Consider the following 20,567-nt stretch of genomic DNA (forward strand, 5'->3'; position numbering starts at 1 on the left):
AAGGCTGAACACTGTTTTGGGACTGAGAACATTTATTTTAATTAAGTTTAAAGTTTGCATGTAACTGGGCCTCACAGAAGTATCAGATTTATTTCTTTGGATCAAAAACATAATGTGAAAGGACTCAAGGAGCCAAACGTTCGTCTTGATAAGGAGTCTGGCATTCTGAAATCTATCAGGCCTGCAACTAGATACCACTGTGAGCCTGAGAACAGGCCAACTTGGGGAGCAAATAAACACTCTCACTGCCTGCCTTCCAGGTTTGCCTCATTCGACTCTTATGTAGGTCAGACAAGTCCTTGTCACTGACATGTCAGTATAGCTGTTTACAGTGGCGGCGTACATTTACTAGTACTGCACTTAAGTACAATATTGAGGTACTTTTACTTTAATTGAGATGTCCATTATACACTACTTTATTTCTTCTACTTCTTCTGAAGTGTATTAAAAAAATAGCCAATCGACAAGCTCACAATATGTAGCGATCAGCTAATAGACACATTTGAAAAGATTGAGTACTTTTACTTTGGTACTGTAGTTTGCACTTTCTTTAATCTGTTATCTGGATCTTGTGACTGTATTTGTCTGTTATTGTCCTTTGTCGTATGTTTACTGTGTTTTAAGAGCTTTTAACTGCTGTAACATGAATAGCCCAATGTAAATAAACTTGACCTTGTTTGATATAGAAATGCGGTAGTAGAAAATACCTCCAAGTAGGCTACTTCTTATCTGTGTCCACAGACCTCAGTCTGTCATATGTGCTGACTTGTGTCATATTCGTGCCTCAACATTGCACACACTTGCATAGAAGAACTTGTAACCCAACATTTGCAGAAGAAAAAGAAACACTAACATATTTGCAGGTTTTGAGTGACCTACTTCTAAATTGTTTAGATAACTTTAACTGTTTGATTGAAAGCATGGAGAAACAAAGATTGAAGTCTGGAATGCTGCAAAGCTAACACATGCTGACTAATCACCTTTGCGCCAATATTTTTTAATAATTTTATTTATTTTTCTAACATTTTATTTAGCCAAGGAAGGCTGAGTTGCTGACTAAGCATAGACTTAATTTGACTACCATATCATGGCTACAAAAATGAAAAATACAGACATATTGTATCAATGTTGTTCATTTATTATTTTATTTGGAATAAATATACTGAAGTCAAAGACAACTGCAAATGCCAGCGTAGACAAAAATATGAAAAAAAGTATTTACATTGCTTATTTGCACACAGCTGATTGGATGTATACATGGTATACAAGGAAGCCCGTGCAGGTCATTGGATTCTTTTGCTGTACAAAGTGCAAAAGCTGATGAAAAATATTCCAAGTAATACAGGAACCATCTTTTAGTTGCACAACGTGGCCCTATTAAGAACCAATACAAGAATATAATGGATTACAGGGATTTCATCAAGTGTGCAGAAAGAACGATTTGGCTCAGGCTGTTGGGCCATGAATGAGGTGGTCCAGTGAAACACACATTCTGTACAACCATGCCAATCTCCCCCAAACCCCCCCCCCCCTCCCCTCCCTCCCTCCCACTTTATCGTTTCATCGGTAATAAATGATCTATGGCAACTGTGCCTACTTAATGGAGCTACAGCCCTGGCTGAACATTATGAACCGAGGAGACGAGAGTTCTGGTCAAATGATGCAAGCACCAATAGAAGAGAAACAAATGGCTCTTTTCGACTATAATAACTAAGCAAACTGTGAAGTATTTCACAGGTTCTGGTTTCCATAAGCTATGGCTCGCTTTCAGATAAGGTTCTCGGAACCTAATTTGGGCCCTGCTCAGGAGATGGTACTAGCCCTGAGTTCTGGAAACCCAGAACTCAAACATTTTCAAAAATTGCGGAATTAGCCTACAATAAAAAAGGAGCTGCATTGCGATGCGGTGCGTTTTGAGTTTTCTTTTTTATGGCGTACCTCCCCGTTCATGGGCAGTTCTGGTTATAATGGCAACGTAAACAAAATCTAACACAGTACTTCACAGGTTCTGAAAAGTTTCAGGTGATGGAAGGTTCTGGGTTACCTTTCGTGGTCAAAAAGAGCCAAAAGACAGAGGTTGAATGTGGCAGAGGAGTCACAAAGAGTCACATTACAGACCAAGTCATATCTTAGCTGAGCAGTCCAACATACGGTAGGGTGTAGCCTGATGACATCACTGTGAGCTAGCTACCATGCCAGCTGACACACAGCAAGACATTGGAGTGGTCAGTGTTTCCTGCCCTGTTTTGTGTCCAGCTTGTTCAAACGCCACCAGTGTGATTTCAGATTTCTATTTTTAACTGTTTCCATGACTGTTTCAGAGCAAAGTCTGCAGAAAGTCACCGTCTACACAGCACAGGTGATTTCTCCCTCATTTGGAGAGTACAAGAGAAGAAACACAAGGGTCCATTGTACCATTTTGTTATTGTTAAAAATTATAAATCTAGGGTTTTTTTCCTCCGCTCATGTTAAAATTCTTTGAGTGAAATGTTTAGAACATGATGCTGTGGTAGCTCTCTCCCTTAGTCCCTGACCCAATTTGGATTGATACAAAGTAGATTTTCTTTTGGGGGTAGCAGCAGTGCAGAAGGTATGAATTTAAAAATAGGCAGCCTCTACAGCAAGGAACACACTGTTATGTGTATTATGCTGTGTTTATTTTCGTATTTAAAGATTTCAAGAGGCACCATGGAAATGCAGCAGTGACATGATCATTGTCGACTTTCAGCACAACAGGCATCGTTATATTTTCACTGTTTCCTTTAAAAACAACTGTCCCGATTGAAGCACTTAAGACCATCAAAATAGCTTGTTGGCCCAAAACAGGGACGGGAGGGTTAAAGGGTGGTTCAAATTAAATTCTCCACATTTAAAAAGATCTACATTTTCTCACCATATTAAGTATTGTGCAATACTAGGGCATATTCTGTAGAGTTGTAGATTTTGTTGTGTATATAACACAGTCGTTCAATACGGTCAATTCTGTTTTCATTTCCCCAACATATCACTTTTCAAACTACACAATTAACAAATGGTCAACCTGCTCTCAAGTTCTTTACTATAACGCTGCTCTGATCTGTTTGCACAACCCAACTAGAAATCTGCATTCAAAACTTGTCATAATGTGATAGTGAGAGTAATTGCATTGAGTCACCGGCAACCTTTACTCCCTGTATTATCATCTCGACTCTTCCAAGCAAGTGCTTCTCCAGCCTCTTTCACCGGCCCCATGTTGTTCTTCTCCAGCCTCTTTCACCGGCCCCATGTTGCAAATGGAAACACTTGCATCAAACAGACAGATTTCAGTGTGTGAATCTTATTGGTGGGTGGTGGTTTCCTGTTGGTCCGATCAAAAGGGGTTACTACAGTATATGGTCAGAGGTTTTAGTCACTAGCAAGGCCTTAGGTTACAGAAGTCCAGCTCCTGTGGTTTGCGAGTGCCAGTGCAATGGTCCCTGGGGAGCAGCAGCCCAGTTTGCGTGGCGCAGCGCAATGGCCGCCTCTTGAAGCCCTTCCCACAGGTTCTGGAGCAGGGCGTCCACTCGCCAATATTCCACTCAGGACATGGGTCTCCGCAAACCCTTGTGGCTGATGGTCTTTTCGCAGAATCACAGTCTAACCCCGGCTTCCCGTCTGGCTGCAGACATTGCACCATCCTCCTCTGGATGCCATTTCCGCAGGTCACGGAGCACTGGTCCCACCCTGTGGATATCCACTTCCCAGGTTCAAGCCTGTCCTTACTGTAGGAGAGCTTCTTCAGGACGTCTTCGCCCGTTTCCTTGACACCGTCCTCAGCCAGGACGCTGTTAGAGGAGCGCGCACGACTCTCCTTTTTCAGAGTCTTGTCCTCCTTGCTGTCACGGGCCAGGTAGAAGGAGTAGCGGATGCGAGGGGGGGTCATCTTGCCCACCGACAGCACCTCCACTGTCAGGAACTCTCCCAGGGGCTTGACAGCCTGCAGAGTCTCAGAGACTCCCGCTGTGCCACTGTAGCGCATCAGGCTGTTCTTCACTATGATGTCGCGCTCCACTGCAGACACCACATAGTTCCCATTTAGCAGGTACTCTCCATAACTGTTCTTCACCGCTAGGTAGTTGTCATCTCTCACCATGCCTTTGTAGCCCCGCTGACGGACGTCGATGTTGGCGGCGCCCACTGGCAACATGACCACAAAGTTGTAGCCGTTTCTGCATGACAAAACATAATCCCGGTGCAGTCACACCGACAATGATGCTGTTAATAACTGAATTATCCATTCATTTCATGTTCATTCTATGATTGAATTATTTGTAAAGAGTAATTACGACCTTTCAATTTATATGATGTGAAGTGAAGGTTAATAATAGCAATAAGAATATTTGACATTCAGAGCTAGTTATCAAGTGTGTCACAACAGCAATTGGGTGCCCATGATCCAACCTACAATAACAATACTGTGTGCCCGAATGCTGTCATGCTAGTGCCACTCTGCATGACCCTAGATTTAGACTACTGAGAAGCATTCTGCTAAGACGTTTGGTCTCTATTGCAGCTCAACAAAGTGAGGGATTCACTTACATAGGTCTGGTGAAGAGGCCTGACACCTTCTTACAGCCCTTGGTGTCACCACCACAGATTCCACACTTGTTAAACTTCTTATTGGAGGCCAGTTTCCCATCACAGCCAGCTTTGATGCACTTCCCTTGGACACACACCCCTGGTGAGTCTGGAGAGCAGGATGTCCCATCGACCACCTTTAGTACACAAATGTACTTTTATTAACATCCTATACTTAGTAAACTTGAGTTGTCTTTATATGACTGCAAATAGCCGCAAGTACTTTTTTTTACTTGTCTTTACCCAGGTATGGCTTGTTGTGTTTTTCAAACTATTTAAAGGTGTCCTGATAAATATCTTTAAAACACAACATTTCCCATGTTTTCCCCACAATTAAACAATAATCGATTTCAGCGCTTACATACATGCTTATCGTGTTTGAAATGTGAAGTCAGTAGTAAAATAATTGTTCCTCATCTTGATGAAAACGCGTGTGTTAGGCATACATGCGCATGCATATGAATGTGCATGTAAATTGTGCTTGTATATGTGCTTGAGTCCAAAGTCAAGCGTGTGCACAAACATTTGTGTTCATTTAAGGGTCCCGTATAGGTATTTGAAAACATGGTCACAGCCCGTTAGTTTGATATGCGTTGGTTATGGTAATCAGCAGTAAAGTCTGATTCATCATTTGCCGAATGGTGGCGTTGCATGCCGAAAATGGCAGAGCTACAACCCCAGAGGTTGGTAACTTTTAGGTGGAAGGTACTGTAGGTGGCTGTAGGTGCAAAGTAAAGTAGGTGGCTGTGTGTACAAACACACACAGCACAGTAGAGCACTGTGCTTCAAACCCTATACTATTTTATCTATTTTATGTTGGGGCCCTAACACGTGACAAAACGTGACATGTTTAGCTAACTAAGTTAGCTAAACATGTAATTGAGCACATTGAGCCTCCTCACACCACATGCCATAATAGAAGAGGCCCAGATGAAATGAGCAGTTTATCATACTGTATGGCATACAGTATGATAAACTGCTCATAATATAATGTCCAGTGAATTTTATCCTATATCGGCTCCTCCTCAGATGACATAATGGTGTGAAATGTGGACCGTGGGTTTATTCAAAGCCTGCTCAGGCTCACTCTACACAGAGATAAGCCCTCTCTCCTCCCCCTCTCCATTCCTGTCTTGCTACATTATACATGTCATGTATTAAGTACTGTACTGTACTGTACTGTACTGTACTGTACTGTACTGTACTGTACTGTACTGTACTGTACTGTACTGTACTGTACTGTACTGTACTGTACTGTACTTCAGTATTATTCTCCATTCGTTAAGACTGGAGACTACTGTGTGTCTGCGATAGAATTATAGATAAAACTTTCTTGGGGGAAAAACTAACTAACTGTCTGCAAATAGCCGCAATTGATCAACGCTGACATATTGTTGCTGTCGGGCAGAAACGACATATCTCAATATTTAAACATTTTACGTAAAATAATGACCTACTTTGTCATACTGCAGTACTGTGTCACACTAAAGTTACTGTAAAGAATAGCCGATCTACAAGCTCTCAACAAGTCGCATCTCGCAACACATTGTGAGCTTGTAGATCGGCTACTTGTGAAACATTTTTTAAGTGAAAGTAGCTGTGGTTGTCTGTGGGTTTTATAAATATTTAACCAATGAAACGTATTAATAATAGCTTATAATAACTACATTGGATCCATTGGAATACAGGTTATTTTTTCCATTTCCTGCAAAGAAACAGTTTCGGAGATACATTTCCATCCAACAGCAAAAAGCTTAAATCATGGGTGCAACTTATTTACAAAACCCGTCCACAGACAGCGTAGGTGGACCTGCTCACCTTGGGTGCCAGGACGTAGAAGTACCCGGTTCCGTTGGCCCTGCAGATGAGCTTACACTTGTCCTCGGGGGACACGCCAGAGTACTTTGGTACCCACTCCACGGAGGGAGTGAGACGATTCGTGTTGAGGTTGTAGCCGTTGAAGACCGCACATTGCTCCTCACGGTAGCTCTTACCTGCAAACACAGTGGGGAAGGAGGGTGCAAGAGGTCAGGAGGTGAAACAACCCCCAGGGGGGAAACATCCTCCAACATACTTGTCTGTTTTCAGCAACTCGTACCTGTGTCAGGGCAGGGGTTTAGGTTGCACGATCGGTATTTGACCCGCACCCCTTGGCAGTATTTACCCCCGTTTGATGGAACTGGGTTGTTGCACTCCCTTTTAGCCAACTGTACACCTCCTCCACATGTGCGTGAGCAGGATCCAAACAAACCCCACTTCCCCCAACGCCCAGCCACCTAAAGTAGGGAGACAGGGAACAGTGGGGTAATACAGTATAGCTCTTGCTGCATTACACCTCAGTCCATTTCCATACAGGTGACACATTTTACACCACTCAGACAGCTTTTGGAATGCTATGATAGGTCTAAGTTGATACTGATAACTCTGTGTGTGTGTGTGTGTGTGTGTGTGTGTGTGTGTGTGTGTGTGTGTGTGTGTGTGTGTGTGTGTGTGTGTGTGTGTGTGTGTGTGTGTGTGTGTGTGTGTGTGTGTGCGTGCGTGCGTGTATATGATGACGGACATTTCGTAGTAGGCTTACCCTAACATCATAGACGCCCTGCTTGTCAGAACAGACGCCCCTGATGCAGACTTGGCCATCCCCACACTTTGTACCGTCTGCCCAGGGGAAGTGTCGCGTCTGACACACCAGTTGGCCATTGTTTTTTCCTGTGCACCACAGACGGCCACACGGTGGCTGCATGAAGGGGCAAGGCTTTGAACCGTCTCCGAACGCCAGCTCACACTGACGTTCTAGGCCATATGCGACTCCAGGTAGCACGTCAGGCAGGGCCAAGGGCTTCTGGGGCTGGTCCAGCAGACACTCACCTGGATTGGAGAGACTAAGTGTGACTGTAGTCCAATTTTATGTAAATTTTAAGTAAAGTAACCAAGGCACACACCAACACTTGGATTTTTTTTTTTATCAGTGAAGTTTATTGTCTTCAGTGATAGTCAACGGTACTTTTGCAACAAAGGTGTTTTGTGTGTGTGTGTGTGTGTGTGTGTGTGTGTGTGTGTGTGTGTGTGTGTGTGTGGGTGTGTGTGGTGGGGGGTTGTCGAATTAAACAGCAGCAACACCATGTAATGTTTAATGAAATCATGTAATAATTAAAAGAGCTTCTTTAGATATCGCTGATGGTTCAGTATAGCAAACAGAACAGAGAGACACATCAGTAAGCCTAAACGCACCCCCAAGCACCCTTGTTTAACTCCTCTCTTGTTGGGTGACAGTCATCAGTCTTGTGTTTGAGGTTTTGAGGTGCAAGGGTTAACATTACAATAAAGAGAGACACGGTCCTTTCCAGGAACAGCCTAATATAGTGGTTAGGGTTTGACGAGCAGGTGTTTGGGAAACATGAAAGACCAGCATCAGAGAAAGAGCGGGGTTGTAGGTGGTGGTATTTTAACACTTGGAACTCCCAACTTCTCACCCTTAAGGGGAATTCACACTTCAGAAATAAGTGGTTTTCCTGGTGAAAAAAGTGCTGTTGCTTTCTTTCAGCTCATTACACTGTAACCTACTTATTTTGTTGTTGTGTATTAGTTTGGCAAGCGGCAGCACAAGTGTGCTGTCAAATTTGTGATAGAAAATTAAATAGAAAATGAACAACACACAGTAAGCAGAATGAAATGAAAACAAAGTCTGCTCTCCCACTCTAATGACAAATCATCAGACCATGGCTGTGTTTATTGGTGGTTTATGTCCATTGGCAGAAAAGTTGTTGCAAAAACTAACATCTCATACTGCACCAAAGTGTGGTGACATGTCTTTCCCCCAAAACAGCCACTCCTTTTTGAAGTATTTGCGGCTTTCTTCTATAAGGAAAAGCTACTTTGTGATATTAACTCTTGTTTTCATGACATAGAAGAGAACATTGAACAATGTCTCCTGACATTCAAATTAAGTGTTTTATATAATGCATCAGTGTGTGTTTTTCTTTTCTGCAGGATTCTCTGAAAAAGGAGACAGTCATTCTATTTTGAGTAAACCTGCATGGGAAATGTTGGGCACTGCACCTCACTGTCCAAACCACTGTGGTGGCTCTCCCTAGAACAACCCCTCTAATTTGGGACAGATGCAGAACAGATTTAAATAAAAGTTAGCAAGGTTCTGCAGGCCAAGTTCAGTGGTTTGCACTGCTTGGCAATCCTTCTGCAACCCACAGAATGCATTTCTACAGATGCCTCTGTCCTTCTCCAGTATATCCTTTGAGGAAATGTAAAATATTGTGCAGCAGGTTACACAGTCAGATGTCACATTTCAAGCACTGATACTGATACTGAATGTTCAAATGAAAGAATGAACAACAATGCAACGCTCTTGATCACATTATTTCAATTGATTATTAGGAAACATAAAGCTGAGGCAAAATAGAAAATGTATAGAATTTTACATTTTAAATGTCAATTCAAGCCAAGGTCAATAGGCTTGAGGCTTGCCTCTGCACAGCAAACATTTTTAAAGCATAAAAAATTGACCAAGGACAGTCAAATCTCTGTGGTTATGTCAGTGTCAACATGTGCTCTTGCAATGTAAGCACTTTGTTGCCAACATCACATCTTTTTTCCTTTTCTTTTTTTTCTTAATTGTTACCATCAAGTGATGTGAGGATCACCATCTTATATAAGGATCTCTATCTTTAGGGTCTTTGCAGCAGACCTCATTCAATAAAACCATAAGTCCTTAATAGAGAAGATTCCAAGACTGCCAGGTGAACTGGTATATACTGTACTCCTGCTCTCCTAATTAAGTGGGTGCCGTCACCCCAGTTGTCACTAAAGTCTTATAACTAGTGTTGCTAGATCACACGAGTGTGAGGCTCACACAGACAGGTCTCGTACAAAGATACATTCTAGTCTGAAAAAGATGTGCCTTGTGAAGAACAGGTCAAAAATGTACTTCATTGACTTTAAGTGGCAAAGGTATCTGTGCTTAGTATCTGTCACTTCTTTATTGCAATTAAGAGATTCATGGCCTGCTTCTGGTCTCCTAAAGGGGCAGGCATCCACAGGAAACCAAATACAGGAAACATTAAATAATACAATGTTGAGAGCTAACACTAAGAAGAATTTCACCCACGCTTTGACCACGTGTGTAAATGTGACAATAAAGTTTGATTTATTGAAATCAATGGAAGTTGGTCTGTCTTGGTTTCCTCCTACCGTGTTTGGTCAATTCATTCGTTGAGAGTATACAAATGTGACCAAATGCACCCGTAATAGATTAATTAACACTGAGGATTTACTGTGCACAGATTTGAGGGGTACCAATGACTCACCGTGCCCACTGTCTAGAAAGTCTGTGATGATGGCAGCACTACAAGGGGACCAGGGAGTGGTGCGGTTGATCTGAATAAGCGTGGGGGACATCATGTGGTTGTCCTGAAGCTTCCCAAACACATCCTCACAGGCCTTCACGTTGTCATGTGGCATGTTGAACACATGGCCTGCCGAGGAAAAGCAGATGGACAGGACGGGGAGGTCATACACCATGTCTTTCAACACTGAACGGACATTTTCCACAAACTACATGATTAGAATAGATGGGACTATGATTATCAGTACATAGGGGAAAAGGAGTATTTACTGGTTCCCAGAGTAGGAGAATTACTTTTGTGCATTTGCCCAGCGGATGGCAGCTCAGATGGCTCAGGTGAGCACACAGGAGGAGCTGTTACCGTTTAAACATTTAAATTTGAGGACATTGATGTAAATATTGGCTGTTGGAATAGTTCATATATAATTTATAGTTCAATTTAAGTTTTGTTTGATCTTTATCTTGTTTTGTTTCATTCATTGTTGTCATTATCCAACAGATTTGTGTGTTATTTTTGTGTCTTGTTCAGGGACACTTTGACTGGGCGAGCCGAGGGTCTTCAAACTCCCAGAGCCTCTCTACCAGTAAGTCCACAATAACGTAGATGTGTATGATGGTGTTGAACGACTGCACTCACCAAGCTCATGAGCAGTAGTGAAGGCAGAAGGCAGGCCATCATCTTCAATAACAGAGCAACTCCGTTTGGGATCACACATGGTGCCAACATCAGCCATGCCCAGAGTGTCACAGGTGGAGGCTCCACATAGGTCCTGGAAAAGGGACGAAACATACACAATTTACTGCTAAGCTGGTCCGTGTGCTTCAAAACCTCAGCTCAACTAATCACGGTATCGACTTCCCATGCTTGCTGCACTTAAGAGCGGTGTGATAATTGTTTGTGAAACAGTTTTATGGTGCTAGGGCCAGGCATTTTGCCACCCAGTCCGTAATTATTTTTAGTGGACAAGTATGTTTGGACTCACCTTCTAATATGAGGTAATGTAACTGTCTCCAATCATAACATTTCCACACCAAGAGAGATGTTTCCAAATGACCTATTTCTCTACCGCAACGTTTTAAACACAAATTTAGTGTGTATGCATTTGGACCAGTTGACTGCACCTCCTAATCACAGGGCTCACTGACAACTTTTGGAGTAACCACCATGCTGCAACGCCCTTCTGTCTCAATCCCTGAACAGAACTGTTCCTCTAGCCTCAGACGCAGGACAATAACATCTAGCCGCTGAAGAGAATGCACTGTTTTTCTCAATCTCACTTCAACACTAAATCACTCAAACCCCAAGATGATTTGTTCCTCTTGATCATACATGCAAGTGAAGAACTAAAGTACTATGACAAATTATTTACAGTATAAAGCACAGTTGCTAGCCAGTGAAAATCCAGTCCAGATGTGTTCATGTGTGCAGATGACGTATGCAGGACCATTTATTGACTAAAAGAAAAAAGAAAGAAAGAAAGAAAGGAACAGCCATGTCAATGAGTTTGTTCTCGGCAATGACCTACTTCCCACATCTGTCATCTATCTTTTTCTTTTGGTGTTGATGTTGCCATTTGATACAAAAGATGTCTGTTAAATATCTCTCGGCAAAGTAAAGCACCACTGTTGGTTTCTATTCATTTTGTGCACAGATAAGTATGCACTTAATGGTGGACCCTGTAAATTGGTGAGTTTGCCAGTGGCTTTATACTAGGGCTTTGGGTCCATTCAAAATGAATACTTAATTCATTTAGTTGTTGAGCAGTAACAATACTACTAATTATGTGGACTAGTGAACAATGCCTCTGCAACATTAATATCATAATAACATTAATAAGCATAGTTTATGAGATCTGGAAATGTTTAGTTGTGTTCTCTTAAGCCCAGGTCTATTGTGTACATTAATAAGAAACTATAGTTACAGTATTACCAGCCACCTCCCTCTGGGGTAATATAAATGTGCCAGGTTTATGGATAGAATCCCTTACTAATGCTCTGGAGAAAAAGGGCTATTCACACACAATGCACATCTTGTGTAGCTTAGTTAAGAAAATAAATGTGCAACAACTTCATAGAACAACCATGGAAGCTGCCGAGTTTAAAGGAAACCATAACTGCCTGAGGACAAAGCAGAGTTGGTCTTCATAAAAACTACAAATGACACTGTGGGCTGGTAAACAGTAGACAGACTCTGACTGATATAATAAGTAAGATAGAAAAACACTGTATACAAAAACAATACCACTGACTAAAACTCTGTCATCATATCATTAATCCAGATAGAAAACTATGATCTATTCTACACTGATCAAAATTTGTTCAATCAACAACACATCACAGGTGAGCACAAACCTGACTCACAGGCTTGATGATTGCAGTCCAATCTAATCCATAGCCAACATTTATACCATGGGACTGGAAAGTGTTTATATAAAGTTTTTTATATGCATGCAACACTATGAGATATTATCCTAGATAGGAAAATGTATTAAATAATGGTCCACTAATTATTTTAATGATATCATTGTGTCCAATAGTTAATAGATGCATTATGTGTAAACAAAGGATTGTATTTAGCCTGTCCTGTCAATTCCCAGTGTAGTGAAAGTCATGTAAGGGTGGCTCGGGTGGTGCAGTGGTAAAGTCCCTGCCCACCACCATGGAGGGTGTGGGCTCGAATCCACCGGGGTGCAGCCAGCTTTGTTCAGCATCTATGCAAATTCAAATTTGGGGTTGATCGAATGATGCATTCATGAGCCTTACTGCAAACAGGGAAGGCAGTCATAGCCAATCAGAATGGAATATTTGGTCAGAATGTATTGAAGTGTGAAGTGAGGGGCGCTCTTATCATCATACATCTTCTCATTCTGGCCAATCACAATTTGCATCCTCACTTTTGTCTTCAATGTTTGTGTTTACACACTTGTGTCTTCAATGTTTCTTCAACACTCAAAGCTGGACATAGGAGGGGCTATTGCCCCTCAAAAATGTATCACATGACTCCAGAGATCATGCTGATTGATGTATGCACTATGCAAGTTTTGGAAACAGTATATGGGAAGTTGCATCATGGAATCCAAGGAATCCAGGGATGGTTATTATATGAACCAAGGGTAAAGAGTTATAGGTTATTATATGAACCAAGGGTAAATAGTTATAGGTTATTATATGAACCAAGGGTAAAGAGTTATAGGTTATTATATGAACCAAGGGTAAAGAGTTATAGGCCAAAGTGCAAAGTAGCTTGGTGTAACACCAACCATCATGAGGCTGATTTAAAAGGTTTAGTCTTCCTTGGCCTACTGTTTTCATTTCTTTCTTTTTTTTAAGGTACAGAAACAGAAATTTGAACCAAAGACTTAACACCACATCTTCCAGAGGAACTGGTAGTTTCTTTCACAATCTGAATGATGGTGTGCTAACAGATTCTAGTCAGCTGGGACAGAACAGACAGTCAGTTTACAGCCAGTTTTACAGAAACTGATCTCATGTGTTGCAATCCATTACAATTAAATAACCTGTGCATTCTGAGATACATTTTGCTCACATCTGTGTCATCATCTAATGTTCCATTACTTGTGTGTTTGTTGTGGCCCTGTTGTTGACAGCATTGGCAGCATGTAGATCGCTATTTGTCATACAACAAAGTCTATGGGACTTAACTAGTTACTTTTCACAATCCTTCCTATTCATTTTCTTCATAAACATCCATAAACTGTTTTCACACACAAAGCACTAGTTGCTTCTGACAGAATCTTTTGTTTACCATGCCATTTTAGAAATCTCACACTTCATGAGAGTTTACGTTCCACAGCAAAGCTGTCCTGTATTCTTATACTGGTCAATCCCGGAAGTGGCTAGGCCAATCATTCTATTAAAAAAGAACCTTCCTGTGAATAACAGCTGCCAGGTGTCAGGCACAGCAACAGGTCATGACTCACTGTCCGTAGGAATGATCCCTCATCCCTTTTTTATGAGCATTGTCATGCAAACTGACCACATAACATCCACACTGTCTGCTCCATGCATGTGAACCTAAAGATTGGTAACACACACAAAACAAAACAAAAAAATATATACTGTACACATATATCAGCTAAAATGCGCTTTCCTAATCCCTTGGGGAAATGGGCAGATGTGTATATGATGTGTATATTCACGTAATCTTCTAGATATGTAATCTGAGGTGTCATGAGTAAAATAATGTGATTTAGAAACATGAACAGGAAATACAACAACAACCTGCCAACCAGAGCAGAAAACTGAAGAATGTGATGTAGAGAGGCAAGACTTCAGCGCTAATGCAGCTGCAAAGAAGTTCTGCTCTGGACTGGAGTGGCTACAGTTGAAGACAGCCAACAACAGATGAGGCAGACACAGAGGGAGAGGACATCACTAACATGTAGGACCCCCCCCCCCCCTCCTCCTCCTCTCCTTCCCTCAGGGGTCTGTTTAATAGGGAGCAGGCAAGGAGGTGGGACGGGCTGGAAAGCCCACAGCTGGAGGAAGAATGGGAAGGTTGAGGGAAGTCTCCTTCTCTAGTCTAGTGCATCCCTCAGGGCAGTGACACTCTAAAAGGTTGGCTATAGATTAGATAACACACCATGCTACACAATTAACTGTGTGATTTGATATTGTATGTAACGTCACATTTGACCAAAAGTCATCCTGTTATTTTAGTTTTGCATTTTACTGGAGAAATCCCTGAAACTCTAAGTGCATCCGCAGCTGTTCCTTTATGCTTGCCAACTATAACAGCTTCCTGAACCATGGAACAACCTCTTAATCCAGGTACAGAAGAGTTAATAAACCTGTGTGCAGCTGTATCGGCTGGTTTGTTTCTCCAGCTGTACACCGAAGACTCCCCTGTAACAGTTGAAGGAAATATATCCAAGAGGACAAATGGATAATGGAAGATCATGTATCATGGAGTTGAGTAATGGCTAATAGCAGTGATTTTGTTTTGGACCTGCGCATCATGGGCCAAATATCTAGAGGTGCACAAAATAATTGTGTTTTCTGAAACTAGCCCTTGAGAAAACAAGGCTGCTCGACTTATAGGACTCGGGACATCAACTCTGTGATCTATCAACTATTGATCAATACTGATTATAGGTCCAGATTACAGGTTGAGAGTACAGTAGGGCAATAGGCCTACTGTATGTAATCATTATCTTTTTACTGAACACAATAGATCTGCCAAAACACAATTAACATCTATATTAATCATTGGTGAATTGGCCCACTTTATACAGTATGCTACTATCTCACATTGATCCAAAGCCTACCCTTACCTGCTTAGTGAACAGAATTGCTGTATCCCAATACTCTGGATGCTTGTCATTATACTTGTTCATCTTTTTCTGCCAAGTGCAAAAGTTCCTCAGTGTCATTGCTGCGTTGCCAGACACTTTTGGTCCCTTTTCAACCTCGCTTAGCACCACGAACTTCACAACTACGATACTTATGGAGTTAAGAATACTGGGATGTTTGTAGAGTCTAGCTGCCACGGACATCAAGGTCAAGAGGTAATGTTTTAGGTCATCTCCATGGAACGCAGCCATGGCTTCATCGGCGACTACAAGCGTCTCCACATATCTGGGAATCGAAGCGAATCGTTTTGATCTTCCCATACCTTTCAGCAGCGTTTCAGTTACATTGTTATTACTTTTCAGGTGCTTATATTTCTCCAAGGACCGCGCAACCTCAGGACTTATGCCACTGTCCACTGCGCACCTGGAAGTTGAGCTGGCATTTAGGTTGCTTTTGATCCGGCGCTGGAGTATGTGTGCGCTCCCGCTCCCGACCACGCTGGTATCATTTTGGACCGGACTGATGAAATATTCCCACTGTTGGTAACCAAATGCGCCTTGCACCCCCTTGCACACGCTCAATGCTGCGTATGAATATTGGTCTGAGTTTACATAGCCTGAATAAAAACACCGGCTTAGATCAGTTGCAACATCGTTAACCAAGATTGTGTCTTGCGCAGAGACAGATGGAGCAAGAAAATTTGAATCTTCATGTAAATCGAGCACTAAATCCTGCTGGAACGCATGTATTTTCAGAACACAACTTCCTTTGAAAATATCCGCAGCGTTGTCCAAATCCCCCTTCTCATAATTTTGGTTATCCAGTCTAAGTGGAAAGCAGAGCTCACTTTCCATACAATGAATGGGTTTCGAGAGTGAGGCTATAAAATACAGGAGAAAGACTGTCCTGATAAACATGACGATGTTTGCATTCAAGAGAGAATGCAAAAAAATGCCCACAACACAAGGAAAATGCAATCTGGCAAAGAAATCGATGAGAGCTGCAGAATCAAAATGAGAGGGTAATCCCACAGTAGCCTATTATTCTACTACAACACTGCAGCTCTAATTCCACTCAGTGCAAACTCCTCCTGGTGATGACCCATTCCCATCCTCCACCTGTGTGCTGACTCCGAGTCGTATTCTGCCTTCTGAGTGTGGACTTTATGCAATGTGTCTTTGAGGGGTGTGTTTGGGAAAGCTCATTGGATGTGCGTCTTGTTTCATTCAAGGTTACCCTGCGGCCACTTGAAACTTTGCAAATCCTAACAGCCTACACGAATTGAGACTTCCTCCCACCGGACCGGGGATTCACGTGCTGTGTATAGTGTGTGGTGCATGCCACACAGCACACTCTGCATGCACATCTGGATAGTTTATTCTCATCGGGACGAGACCAATTCATTTAGGTACGGTATTTAGATAATAAATAGCCTATAAATGGCGAAAAATATTTATCAGCTGCTTTTTTTTAAAATTATTGCTGACCCCCCTGGTATAAACAGGCCTGTGCCAGGGGGTTCAACCGAGCACTGAACCCCTGAGATTCATCTTGAAGTACCCCCTATATACGTTTTGCTATAAATAGTGAACAATCAACTCTGTCTCACTTTACGCTCAGTGCACCTTTTTATTGCCATTCTACTGTGTACAAATAAATAATATCTATTTATTCATCATTAAAAAAAAAAATCCAATATTTTCATCACCATTTTGTGAACCCCCTGCAGAACCGGCCCCTATAGGTGTTCACGTAGGCAGTGGCGTGCACAGACATTTAGAGGGGCAGGTGCTCAAGTGAAAAAAGGGCACCTTGTGCAGCGCGTGGAACCGGCCGGTTGCCATAATATAAAATCTAGATTTATAGATTTTGGGGCCTAAATAATATATTAGAAGCTTTTTTATCAAGAATTGATCAATGTAACCATGGTCCACATACTGTAAAGTGTACACTGTACAAAATAAGAAAAATAAATAAATAAAATAAAATTTTATTTTTTGGGGGGTTTTTTCTTCAAAAGGGCACATTGCCAAAAGTGCTCTAGCACCCCCTAGTGTCTATCTGTGCACGCCACTGCACGTAGCTTCAAACGCCACTGAGCAAATTCTATTGAAATGAAGAGCAGGGGGCGGGGCTGTCGCTCCACTCAGTCCATCACACCTCGTGACATGTCACGCCACCATATATGGCTGTCAGTTCATCACGCCTCGTGACACACTCCATATATGGCCATATATGAATATCACGACACTGACCTCATCAAACCCTGGATAGCCATACATGGAGAAGACTGGATCATCACCTAGATCTGCATATATGGAGCTGGCCAGCAACTCTATATCTGGCATCAAACCTCAAACCCTTAGATCTCCATATATGGAGCTGACCTGTTCTGACATGTCAGAACAGGTCCTTCCCCACCCGTCCTTCCTGTTCTGACATTCTATGTTGATCTGACCATCATATGGCCAGTACAGAATTTATTCCATGTTGATCTGACCCCATATGCCAAAGTGCCAGCGTTTGCCCAGCAGTCTGTTGTCACCCAGGCGGATGGGTGCACGCGAACTCGCCCTTTAGGGCGTCTTACTGGTAACTCTATGGGAAATCCCAATGGTAGACGCCTTCTTTGGCTCTGGGGCTTTTGTCTCTCGAGGGAAGGCAACATGGAGGCAAGAGAATTCTTGCGAAGCATAGTGAAAGCAAAGCAGAAGCAAAGCAGAAGCTTGCCAAGTTCGGTAGGCCATTCAGAGGCGCGACTCCCTCTTTCCCAGCTGCACTTGCTTTGGCAATGTCCCGGAAAAGACATGCTGTGATTGGCCAGTAGTCACTTGAGTGGCAGCGACGCAGCACGCCTTCATCCTCCCGTTGGAGACAGGTCGCTCCAACGAACTGCATCTATATATTTTAATATCTATGGAAATCCCGGTCGCAGCTGTGACTGATTGACCAGCTAATCTCCTCCTCGCGCTAGACAGATCAACGTTAAACTTTGTGCACACGAGTCACAAGGCTGAGGAAGAACCTACACCCCAAATCAGCCTTATGGTGGCGCTATAACAGAATAACATTTTGAACTGTAAGTCATACAATCATTTTTCCCTGGGTCCCTCGGATTATGACACAACTCCCCAGTCCCCATAGTCCCTGCCAAATACCGCCTGACAAGATTTTCCACAATTTTCAAAACACACTTTTTGGTACTAAGCTACTCCTTTTTGAAAAGAAAATGGAACAAATGATGAACTGACCACCAAAAATGCTACAAATCATGATTTAGTTTTTTCACCAAATTAGGTAGAGCATCATGTGACAATGATTGGTGGTTTTCATAGTCCATATTTCTTGTTTTGCCAAAACAAATCCCCAAATTGAAATAGCATGTTGCATACAGCGCACCACCAAAAGCACTTTCACTGGAGGTGCCACAAATGTTAAACGCTTCCCATCTGTCGTATAAACTATTTCCCCCGCAGCTACTTTGTGTCCTGGTGGGCAACTCTATGGCTGTACCCCATCCATGACTGTGACTGACACAGCCCACAGCAGTTATGCGAGCAGGCCTGGCGAAGATCTGCATTAAGAGTAAGACTGCAGTAGACCACTTCTATAGTTTTATTGAGAGGCGCTAGCCCCTCCTATGCCTCCACACCTTTTAGTGTGTGTGTGTGTAAACACAAACTTTGTCCTAACACAAGCATTAAATGCCATTGACAATGAATGGACAATTTTGAGTGATTGTGTAAACACAATGAGATGATGTATGATGATAAGAGCGCCCCTGACTTCACACGGGTGTGATTTTTTAAAATGTTATATGGAATAAAAAGAGAATAACTTGTATGAAGGCTTACATAAATATATAGCCTAATATAATGCAGTTGAAGGCAATAAAACATTGCAGTGCATATCAGTGCAAGCCTTGACAATTTATGCACTTGCAGATCCTACAACATTCTAATAAAGTAATCTGTCACCTCACACCACTGCTTCGTGGTTAGAGTGGAAAGCAATTAACACACACACACACACACACACACACACACACACACACACACACACACACACACACACACACACACACACACACACACAAAAACAACACACACACACACACACACACACACACACACACACACACACACACACACACACACACACACACACACACACACACACACACACACACACAGCCTATATACTTTTCCTCAAAGAATCATGAACTGCCTGTTGCTGAACTACATGTTGCATGCACCTCTTGATACGTGCACCTCAAAGGCCCTTAAAACAAGGCTCCAGACTTCCCAAAACAAACTGGTCAGGCTACTACTTGGCCTCACTCCCCTAACCCACCTCACCCCTGCTCGTTTTGACAATCTGGAATGGCTTAGGGTTGACGACAGAGTACAGCATCTTGCAATGGGTCTGGTCCACTGGTCCACAAGATTCGCTACACCACCATGTATGTCTCTAAATACTTCCTTAATGTCAACGAAGTCCACACCCACAACACGAGTTCAACAAACCATGTGCAACCCAGATTCGGCACAAACAAGGGACTAAATTAATTTAGCTCACAAGGGCACAATTCGAAACTGGCCCCTGTAAAATCTGAATCCCCCACCCCTCTTCCCCTCACTGTTTATGGTTTTTCCCCCCCCAATTTACCTCCTTTTATGATGATTTCCTGTTCTTTGTTATATGGAAGTGTACGTCTCTAAATGTTCTGATGAATTGAAAATGGTGGACCCTATTGTAAACAAGTGTAGCCTAATGCTTTATGGTGTCGTCCACAGTTAAACAATCAAAAACTTGCTGGGCAATGTTGGTGTGTGTGGATCTTAGAGTGGTGTGGATACATCACGAATGGTAGGCTACCATATTTCACAATGAAGCAGGACTGACATCTTGCGGACACAGTAGGTGTTGCGCAGAATGCGCACAAAATAGTTTTGTTTTATCGAAGTAGCGCTAAAACCGTAACATAATCATTAACAACACAATACAATACATTAACAACACAATAACAACATACTATATCGAATGATGTAAGTACGCGTTGGACAGAATTTATTGAATGTTAATGAAACGGAAATGTTTTGTAGTGTCCTCCGTTACTAGGAACGCAAACGTGGTTGCTAGGCTAAAGGACCCGTACATATTTGCTGTCCATAGAAAAGCCAGCCTATAGTTTTACATTAAGGGGAATAAAATACGGACATTTATATTTTCTTGATTAGTTAGAGTATAGAATGTATCTAAAAATAAAAAACCCTGACGTCTGGGTAATTAGGATCTCGTT

The 20,567-nt window shown here is 42.3% G+C and overlaps 1 protein-coding gene across 2 annotated transcripts; it reads right to left on the bottom strand.

Moving 5' to 3' along the window:
* Positions 1 to 1,552: 1,552 nt before the first annotated feature.
* adamts15a (ADAM metallopeptidase with thrombospondin type 1 motif, 15a) lies at positions 1,553 to 16,398 on the bottom strand. 2 transcript variants are annotated; one of them, XR_014569452.1, is made up of 9 exons: positions 15,247 to 16,398; positions 10,590 to 10,722; positions 9,915 to 10,082; positions 7,175 to 7,461; positions 6,695 to 6,872; positions 6,415 to 6,590; positions 4,558 to 4,733; positions 3,248 to 4,187; positions 1,553 to 3,213 (listed from the first exon to the last, which is right to left on the bottom strand). XR_014569452.1 is itself a non-coding variant. In XM_083768288.1 (8 exons), exons 1-8 carry the CDS (start codon positions 16,180 to 16,182, stop codon positions 3,392 to 3,394), a joined length of 2,850 nt encoding a protein of 949 aa, XP_083624414.1. In that variant the 5' UTR covers positions 16,183 to 16,398; the 3' UTR covers positions 1,553 to 3,391. The 2 variants fall into 2 exon arrangements, 1 of the variants encoding a protein (XP_083624414.1); XM_083768288.1 differs by having other exon boundaries at positions 1,553 to 4,187.
* Positions 16,399 to 20,567: the final 4,169 nt, after the last annotated feature.

The sequence above is a fragment of the Protomyctophum parallelum genome (assembly GCF_964188405.1).
Source record: "Protomyctophum parallelum genome assembly, chromosome: 1".
Classification (NCBI taxonomy): Eukaryota; Metazoa; Chordata; class Actinopteri; order Myctophiformes; family Myctophidae; genus Protomyctophum; species Protomyctophum parallelum.

Bases quoted from the DNA above. Each gene is read 5' to 3' on its own strand.
- adamts15a (XM_083768288.1), bottom strand. From the start codon at position 16,182: ATGTTTATCAGGACAGTCTTTCTCCTGTATTTTATAGCCTCACTCTCG. The intron at 7,462-9,914 runs GTGAGTCATTGG...TCTCCAATCCAG, and splicing joins CTTTCTAGACAGTGGGCACG to GTGAGTGTCTGCTGGACCAG. The intron at 4,188-4,557 runs GTAAGTGAATCC...TTTGTCATGCAG, and splicing joins GGCCTCTTCACCAGACCTAT to AAACGGCTACAACTTTGTGG.